General features: G+C 40.2%; 1 protein-coding gene across 1 annotated transcript; it reads left to right on the top strand.

Moving 5' to 3' along the window:
• The first annotated feature begins 1,510 nt into the window (after positions 1 to 1,510).
• On the top strand, positions 1,511 to 9,228 carry tcp11l2 (t-complex 11, testis-specific-like 2). Its single transcript, XM_054625007.1, has 10 exons — positions 1,511 to 1,607; positions 3,917 to 4,097; positions 4,381 to 4,513; positions 5,552 to 5,672; positions 5,854 to 6,077; positions 6,228 to 6,364; positions 6,506 to 6,690; positions 7,008 to 7,189; positions 7,613 to 7,785; positions 7,911 to 9,228. The coding sequence occupies exons 2-10, from the start codon at positions 3,929 to 3,931 to the stop codon at positions 8,171 to 8,173; spliced, it is 1,587 nt and encodes a 528-aa protein (XP_054480982.1). The 5' UTR covers positions 1,511 to 1,607; positions 3,917 to 3,928; the 3' UTR covers positions 8,174 to 9,228.
• The last annotated feature ends 489 nt before the right edge of the window (positions 9,229 to 9,717 follow it).

Raw genomic sequence — 9,717 nt, 5'->3', positions numbered from 1 at the left:
TTTTCTCCCAGCTGCGCGACACTAGCTGCGCACAACTCAACCTCTGATTGTTGGAAACCGCTGTCGGTCAAAAAATTAGCTTACGTGGTTGGCTGCTGGTGTCTTGCCCCTCCTCACAACACCGTGTTTATAAACACGTGAATCCATGTATATTCTTCCATACACAACATCTCACTTACTCTTTGTTTTACTACAGGAGCCGTTCGGAGAGTGGTAACCACAGCCACTGAAGAGGAGCTTCAAAAGAAGTCTCCCTGTATTTGAAGGGGGCAGCTGACAGGGAGGGAGGGAGAAAAGACAGGCAGAAAAGGGTGGTGAATGGGGATGGGGAGTGTTGAGCCCATGTTGGCCATATGCTTATGAAATAAACAAAATGTATTGAACCTAATAGCCTATGTGTGGTGAGTCTGTGTAATAGTTGCTGAGGATATATGTTTTTGTACTGGATTACTAAATTATAGAACACATTATAAGGTTTCTCATCAGCAGGCTGTCTTTACCTTGGTAAATTTTGGTAACTTTGGTAAGCCCAGTAAATAATTGTAATTTTTTTGATTGAGGGCAAATGGAAAGTGTTGTAATGTATTAGATGACTATTTTAGTACATCATTTGAATTATTATGGCCATAAATAAGACCATAAAGGCCATAAATAAGGCCAATTCGAAGCTGGTGGCCCACCATCGGTTCTCTGGTGGTTCGCCGGCGGCTCAAAAGCGGCACAAGGGCGGCCCTTTATCTGCAGCCGCTTTTGAGCCGCCGACGGACCACCAGAGAACCGATGAGCAAAACTCCAGCGGGCCACCGGTGGGTACCGCCGTTGGACCGCCAACTCTGCCGCTGGTGGGCCGCCAGTGGGCCGCTAACCTAATGCTATCTGGGGATCAGTGGTAACAGTAGCGGGCCTCCAGCGGTCCGAAGGTGGCATGCCACCGCCTTGACAGTGCAGCTGTACTCGCACACCATCGCGGATTACCTACCAAAATCCGCCGATGGCCCGATGTGTTTTGTAACTGTCAGTGGTCCGATGTCGAGCCACAGTTGGCATACCACCGGTGGCTTACCGTCCTAACGCCACCAGTGGTCCGCTATATACATGCTAGCTGGGAAATGTAATTCATATTCATATTTTTTTTTTTTTAAAAACAAGTCTTAACCCTAAATGGCTATTATAGACCCTCAGGTGCAGGGTGAGTCCCCATTATGTCTTCCAGACAAACAGACACACACTGCTGTAAACACACTGAGGTCTCCGTAAACACAGTCGTCCCACGTGAAACAGAGTGGAGCGTACCATTTCTAACCAAGGGGAGTTCAATGTAGAATACCGTATCAAGAAGCTCTCCCGAAGCTAGACGTGTGCATTTAGTTGTACCAGTTTAAAACTTGCATTTTAATCAAAACACTTCTTCAAAACCTTCTGTTTGCTTATCCTTGGCCACTGGTCGACCCTGTGTATGAAATGGTTTCGCCCATTTGTCAGAGTCAGAGTCAGCTGGGGCAACGAAAGACCTTTAAACAGAAACGAGCGTGAAAACAACAGCGGAGCGTCCGTAAAGAGTTGAGCTATTTCGGCTGTCAGTGTCTTATTCCGGAGACTCGAATGAGGTAAAGGTCGCTTTTGTTGAGCTCATTTTACTTTAATGGAAATTGTTAATCACTCGGCTGGTTCTGTTTCCAACTTTATGTTCATTTTCACGTTTAGTTTGGGAAACTTGGCTGCAGACGTCTATATATATATATATATATATATTGCCATCATATGTCGCAATGCATTTCGTCTTCCTGCACTTTTTTTTAGGGGGGGGCTTCTGACATGGCCCATGTAAATATTATTATTTACATTATTATTATATTATTATTCACTATATTAAATGTGCATGAAGTTCTTGTTATTGTCTGCTGCTCAGATCACGTGTACCCTCTTCTTAAGCATGTGTGGATAGGTTATCTCACTTGTATAGCAATGTAACCAAAGATGTTCCTTGTCAGGGTGATGGACAGGGAGCTGCAGCCAATGGCGAGAGTCCCCTTGTGGTTAGCCCCGCCTCCCAGGTCCATTGCTTTGTTTACATTATACTGCATACAGTGAAGACTGTCTTTGTTCCTGCAGAGGTTACTGTAACAACATGTAGCTTATCTGGATCTCATGTTGCATTAAGCCATAACACCTGGGCAAGTTATATGGATATTGACAGATGTGTTACCAGCACATTGCATAATGAACCGACTATTTATAAACCAGTCAAAAACATTGTTATTGTTGTTGTGTTTTTTTGGTTTTTTTGTCAAATGTTTAGGTTTTATCATAATGTTATTGCATACTGCATTTTATTTTACCTAGAATTCCGACTACTTTAAGAGGATTTGTTATAATGAAGCAGCAGATGACAGAGTAGACCCTAATCCGTAATCAGATTTCTGGACTGCACTGCTCCCATCACTCTAGATAATCTCTGAAAATTGGCCTGCTGTGTTGCTGTGACCTAGCTGTCAAGTCTAGCAGATGATGTAATGAATGAGCTGCGGACACAGCAGGGGTATATGGAAGTCACACACCCACCCTTACCCCTTAAGCTATCTTTAAACCAGAATGAGCAGCGAGTGAGTGTGCATTCACTTTTGGCAGCAGATAACCGAGGCCGGGGACAGGAAGGAACACCCAAGGGTCCCCCTGCCAGGGCAGATAATAATAGAAAGGCAGAGGCCTTCTAAATTGAAGGTGTTACAGTAATTAAAATACATTTTATTTATGTATTATTAAGTGTGGTGATTTGTTTATGTGTGATAAGAACATGTACACAACTTCCACAGTAGATAAAGTTAGATTTTTCTGAATTAACTCAGTTTGGATTTAGCTTGTATTTTTCTAACAAACAATACCTTAAAACAGACAACAGAGGGACAGGTGTAACAGGATCGTTTTGGCCATTGGGAAGCCCTCTGTTGTCCCATGTTGCCCTGGTGACACAATGTATCTCGGATTGGCCTGGAAAAGTGATCCCTTTGTCCTTGAGGCACACCAGCGTTTGTTTAAAGCCAGTTATGGAAATTGGTTCTTCTGTTTGTGTCCTGCCTTTGGATAATGTTGTCTACCTCTGTGGCGGTAAACACTCACTGAAAATGCTTTTACAAATAATTACTTTATGCACCGTCAGTTGAGATTAAAAGGTTGTTGATACTATTGAGAGAATTGTGCAACAAGGCAGCTATCTCTGTTTCCATGGAGACTGGCCCACCAGCTGTTTTACTGAGTGTGACTGGTGTTTTTGTTACAATATGTTAACCTCCTGGCAACAACAACTATTGCATTGATACGGCTGTTCTTTCTCCCTCTAACACCAAAACAGGTAAGGTAAAGCCTAAGGTTTTCTTCTAAGTAAACTCTTTTTGTTACATTTTTGGCTACTCAAACAGGAGGGACTAACAAATGTTGGTGACCATTTTCATTCACGGAAAAATACACATTTGAATGTTTGATCGACTCGATTAACCTCGGTGGTTGCTTTTTATTAAAACAAATTCAACCAATTTGTTTTAATATTTTTGGGATATCAATGTCTATGGCGCTGAAAAAAATATGTCTTTGGCAACACAGACAGTACTTGTTTGTAGGATTCATTTATTGCTGGTTTTCATTCTTTTTATGGGATTTGTTGCTGACAATAAAAATACTGAATATCACAAGACATCAAATACCAGAGACATTTTACTGATCCTGTTAGAAACCAACCCAGAAGAACAGCTTCCAAATAAAAAAGGAATGATAAACGTTCCACTTCAATTCTAAACCTGTCCCGGTGTTTCTGTTAAAATAGTAGGATTCCCCTTAACAGGTTTAGAAGGAGAAATAAAGTTTCCTTCTGCTGAAGTCATAGCCAACAAGCTAATGGCAGTAATCAACTTCTCTTGTGCAGCTATAACCCAAGATGCCTCTGAATGATGAGCGACCTGCCTCCACATCCAGCAGTGAGGAACAAGGCAGTGACGTGGAGTCGTCCTCAGAGCGATGCGACAGCATGACGTCCACCAGTGACCTGGACTGCTCCCGTGAAAGCTTCACCAGCGACTGCTCCAGTAAACAGTGTACACCCTCCTGTGAGTTTGCCACCTCACTCTCTGACAACAGCTGATTTACTGTTTTCATTTTTGTAGCCAATTAAAAGACATAATTAAGGACAGCAATGTATTTAAACAAAACCATTAAAGCAGACACACTCTTGTAGGTTTCAAAGCCTGTATTTAATCTGCAATCACAGGAATTACCAACCTCACCAATGTCATCATTCAATTTCAACGGTTGATTTTGTGCTCCACATTTTTTGTTACGGCTCTTTCATTCATCTTTTTTCAAAGCTTGTTCAATATTTGGTTCCCACAGCAAGCCCACCCAAAACCATAACCCTGGATGAAGTCATGGAGTCCGGCAGAGACCTGTCCAATCTCAGCATTGCCCATGAGATCATTGTAAACCGCAACTTCCATCTGGAACCAGACAGCCTACCTCAGGACAGGTATACTATAAAATAGATATTTTACACCCCGATCATGTTTTGTGGATTATCATTGAATTTAAACATCAGTTTGTCAGGTAAGGGCTTTACAAACAAATTTGAAAATAAGTGCACATGAGTGGGATAAAACAAGCTAAATTCCAAATGTCAAGATTTACATCTCAAATCCTTTAATGTTGCAGCTGCTTCGCAGTATTCAGACTCCATTATTAGCTCTGCTCCCAAACATTTATCCTAAAATCTGGAATAAGTTGGAGTTCAGCCAGAACTGCATATTGTATCTATGCTTCTTATAGAATAGAAAGTTTCACAGTATTTACAAAATCATGTGTACACCTCATGGAAGAAAACTTTTATATCCAAACTGAAATGTGAGACAGTGATCTGTGAGTCCTCAAAGGAACGGGAGATAGCAGAAATCCAAAGAGACGCCATTATTTGTGACTATAATGCATGTGAATTTAATAAAAACACTGACTAATTATTAAAAAATATTATGCAGAATAGCTTCAAACTTCCAATTTCTTCAGTTAAAGAGAAGCGTTGACATTTTTAAAATAAATTATGTTGATTGTTTTGTCTCCATATCTGATAAATAACATTACCTTGTTTCGTAGTATATAGATCAATAATATTGTAGAAATTATATAGAGACACAATAATTTCATCAAATTTATGTAATGTATGTGAATCTGGACTTTATTTTACAGTAAAGAGAAAAGATGGGCACACCATACGTCACTGTCTGTCTGCCTCTGCTTATCTTTAGCACAACACTGAACTGAACAAGAGAGTGGAGAGGACAAAAGGAGATGAAGGGAAAGGAAATGAAAGTAATGTATTTAGTGGAACAGTAAAGACGGGTAGCAGACAAGATACATCAAAAGTAGTGATTTTTTTTTTTATCATTCTTTAGATGATGTCAGTTGTTTACTACTTTGTGCACTATCTCTACCAAAGCCCATTTCATAAATGGACATTTTTTCCTGACAGATTATATACTCAGCTAAACTAAATCTTCCATTTTCTTTTTTTTAGTTTATGGAAGATAGTTAGAGATAATGTCCACAAGGCCTTCTGGGACATCCTGGAGTCCGAGCTGAACGACGACCCGCCTGAGTATGGGCAAGCCATCAGATTATTGGAGGAGATCAGAGAGGTCAGCACACACCATGTGATGTTTACAGCTTCACCAGATCTGCAGAAATGACTTTTGTATCTGCTTCTCTTCATCTCTATCTCCTCCTTTGTGACTGGTAGAAAACCAGGAACAAATTAAGCAACATCACTGATTAAATGAGTTATAAATAATGCTTAATATCATTTTCCTATTTGGACAGATTTTATTGTCATTCCTTAATCCGGGCGCCAATCGGATGCGGACCCAGATCATGGAGGTGCTGGACATGGACCTGATTCGTCAGCAGGCTGACAATGATGCTGTAGACATTCAGGGGCTCGCCTCTTACATTATCACCACCATGGGCAAGATGTGTGCACCAGTTAGGGACGAGGATATCAAGAAGCTCCGCGAAAGCCCAGATAACATAGTGACACTGTTCAGGTACGTTCACAAATGGAATTTAAAGCCTTTAAAAACATTTGATTTAATTCTATTGTCTGTCTGAAGTAATAGTCTTCCTAAGTTAAATTATTAAGCTATTTTATAAGAAGCAAGTCAATCACATGGGCTTTTTCTTTTTTTACACCCCAGGGAGATCTTCCGTGTGCTTGACCTGATGAAGGCTGACATAGTTAACTTCACCATCGATAATCTGAGGCCTGTGCTGCAGAGGCAGAGTGTTGAATATGAGAGGGCAAAGTTTCAGAGCATACTGGACAAAACACCCAGTGAGTGAACAAGGACAGAGTTGTCTCTACTAAGTATTTTTTATCGTTTCTGACGCCAGATTATTACAAAACGTGTATTGTTGTCAAAAATAGTTCTAAGAACAAAATCCTCAATCGGTTACTTTGATAAAAATTCTTCAGGCGCTTTGGATCACACCACCTCGTGGATCAAGTCAGCACTTGAGGAGCTGTTGACCTCAATCCCCAAAGAACAGACTGATGGTCAGGTAAAAGGACAGCGACTAGTCCCCGGGCCCTTTCAGGTCCTCAACCTTGCCTTCCTCCGCATCCTCACATGGGACTACGATAAGAGCCAACTGCCTGAGGTGAGTGTGTTTTGAATTTGTGTATGTAACTGAGAGAAAGAGATTCTATGACCTTTTGTATATCTGGTTTCATTATTTGTGAAATATGCATATTGAAATATTATTTTTATATGCAGGCTGTTGCATGCTGTAAATATTTCTTGTTGTAAGCAGTGAGTCTTAACATGAGTTAGTTAGTGAGGTAACCAAATAGTGAGCTTTAGAGGTGCTGGTAGATTTTTTTCAGTTTTAGACAGAAACAGGCTAGCTGTTTCCCCAGAAGATAAATAAGAGCAATATCCAATGTGAAACTATCCCCTAAATCTCTTCTTCTGTAGACCTGGATGACTGATGAGACACGTCTGAGAGAGATTCAAAGGCATCTCCAGCGGTGTCAGGCAGTGAACGAGGTGCTGCTCATTATCTACAGCACCATAGGGGGGCCCATCCAGGGTCTGCCCTCCTTGTCCGACCGCCTGAAGAGGATGATTAGTGTGCTGCTGGATGGAATGCACAGCCCGTCAGTTCAATTTATTTTTATCCATCTTAAAGGGATAGTCCGGGTGCTTTGAAGTAGGGTTGTTTGTGGTACTTATCCATAGCCAGTAGATGGCGGTCAGCACACCAGCAATTTGGAGAAACTTGCAGGAGTACCAGAATGGGAGCAAAGCAATAAAGCCTACTGCTGTGGACGGGGGCTGCAGCTACATGTATTTAAGACGCCAAAAAAAAAAGTGTACCCTAAATTTAGAATATTTTGTGTTGAAAATCTATTCTGTAGATAATACAAAGACTACTGATAAGTACCTCATACAATCCAACTTCATAACACCTGAACTTTACCTTTTAAATCCCAAATCTGTATTCAAACATACATCTGATCATCACAGGTTAATGTGAAATAAGAGCTCAAACCAGAACTCTCCTCTCCTTCTATCTGCAGGGACTTTAACCTAGAAGAGGCACTAGAGAGTGTCAGCGCTCAGATCTGCTGTGAGCTCAACAAATCTTTAACGGAGAGGAACTACCCTGCCATGAGCCCGGCGCTGCAGGCCACCCTCACAGGCCAGATCTGCAGCATAACGCAGAAGGACAATCCCATCCGCACTCTCGTTGGTAAGAAAGAGTGAGCAGGAGTGACTGTGTTTTTTTAAGCCTTGTGATGGACTGTACAGATGTTTTTGTATAAAGAGGAGTGAAATTCAGATTTTTTTTTTCTCATTCACTTTGTTTCTGTGCAGAGGATCGGGTGCAGCAGTTCTTCACAGCACTCATCTGCGATCCTAAACCCCAGGTCAAAGTTGAACAGGTACCAACTGGCTTGACTGCTATCAAGCCTGAACTAGCACTGATGGGAGCAAAGTTCATCTCCCTGGTTAACTACAACAAGACTGTCTATGGACCTTTCTACGCCGATATCATCAGGAAGCTGATGTTCAGCAGCAGTCTACCAGCAGCAAATCCTCAGCAGGACACCGTTCAGGACTCTGTCACCTCCAATTAAAACCAAACTCTGGCTTGTGCCGTCTAAAGAGTCTTTTTGCTACTAGACCTAGCTAAAGCTAAGGACGTGCTACAATAGCTAGGCAGTTCAACTGCTTCGCTCAAGTCAGTGTACTCCAATAGTTGGAGTTACCTTCATTGTTTTGCAAATGTAGTTTTTCTCACTACATTTAGCTGTGAAGGCACTGCAGTGTAGGCGCCATGCGGTAGACATTTAATGTGACCTGCATCCTTTGTGATAAATCTTTTAAAATATATGCTTTCCTGTGAATATTTACACCTCCAAACCTGGAGCACAAGTGCTACACAGATCCATTTCTGAACCTTAAGGTGACCCCTACATTGTCCAAAGATCAAAACGGTAGTTTGTCCAACACAGGAAGCTTTATAAAGTAAAGAGGAAGACGCTTTTATATTTAGAAAAGTAGCACATGAGATTCCTTATGTATAACAAATGATTTATCACTGCTTAATTCTTCGGTAACTATATAGTATAACTACAGTTAACTATGACAGCCTTTGAACATATTAATGCAAAACACAAGATAGCCCTTTTCCTATGGAATTTATCTTTTTGATTGTTCTCCCTTTACCTTCTTTATCAGCCATAGAACTTAACCTTCTGTGTTCTTTTTTAATCCACTAATAATACTTTACAGCAAAAATAAAAGTAGAAAAAAATAGGATTGTAACTTTTCAAAAAAAAGAAGAAAAAAAAGGTCTGCATGAGTAGCTTTGTGTTTGGGTTATTTCATCATGAGTCATTTGTTGTTACATGTATGTTCTATACTTTTACTTATTCTCTGCCAGTGGAATACTGGTTAAATTGATTTAGTTGCTATGTGTGTTACATGTTGAGGTACTGTAGTTATTACAGTATTGCTGTGTTGGCTGTTAGAACTTGAAGGATAGGTGCTGAACTCAAAGTGAGTTTGTGTCCGAAAAGTTGCATTGCTCCCAATACTGGACAAAGAAAAGTTATAGGTATGTTTATATAAAATGTTGGAAGTTGTTGTTCTTTTCTTCTGTACCACAATTAATATAATAAAACTTGAAAAAGAAAACTGTCCGTGTCTTAATTTTTTTGAGGTCATATTTAAAGTACTCTGACAAGATGATGTGTGTGCTGCAAATGTGATTCAGATGTTGGCCTGAGAGATTGTAGCAATGTAGGCATGTTAATGTAAATGTGTTTTTGTTCATGAATTTTGATCAAATGTTTTTTCAAATACTTTAACCTCAATAGTTGTCTATGACTGGTTCTTAGGCGGTTGAATTATTAAATGTATAGAACAAAATTGAAATAAAAAGTGAGGTATATGTAGATGTATATAACATTACATAACAGGTCATAACTCAAACATTCTGAATTTTGCAAAACAATGACGAATGATTTTGCCATTAAAATCATCCCTGATTAGATGCAACTGTTGATGTTAGGAGGAAAGTTATGATCAATAACTCGGAAAAAAACCCACTTGTGATATATCTCCTTATTGATAAAATATGGACCAAATTAATTTCAGGTCACTGACATCACTAAAT

This window comes from Anoplopoma fimbria, chromosome 23 (genome assembly GCF_027596085.1).
Source record: "Anoplopoma fimbria isolate UVic2021 breed Golden Eagle Sablefish chromosome 23, Afim_UVic_2022, whole genome shotgun sequence".
Classification (NCBI taxonomy): domain Eukaryota; kingdom Metazoa; phylum Chordata; class Actinopteri; order Perciformes; family Anoplopomatidae; genus Anoplopoma; species Anoplopoma fimbria.
This window is presented reverse-complemented; position numbering and strand designations above follow the sequence as displayed.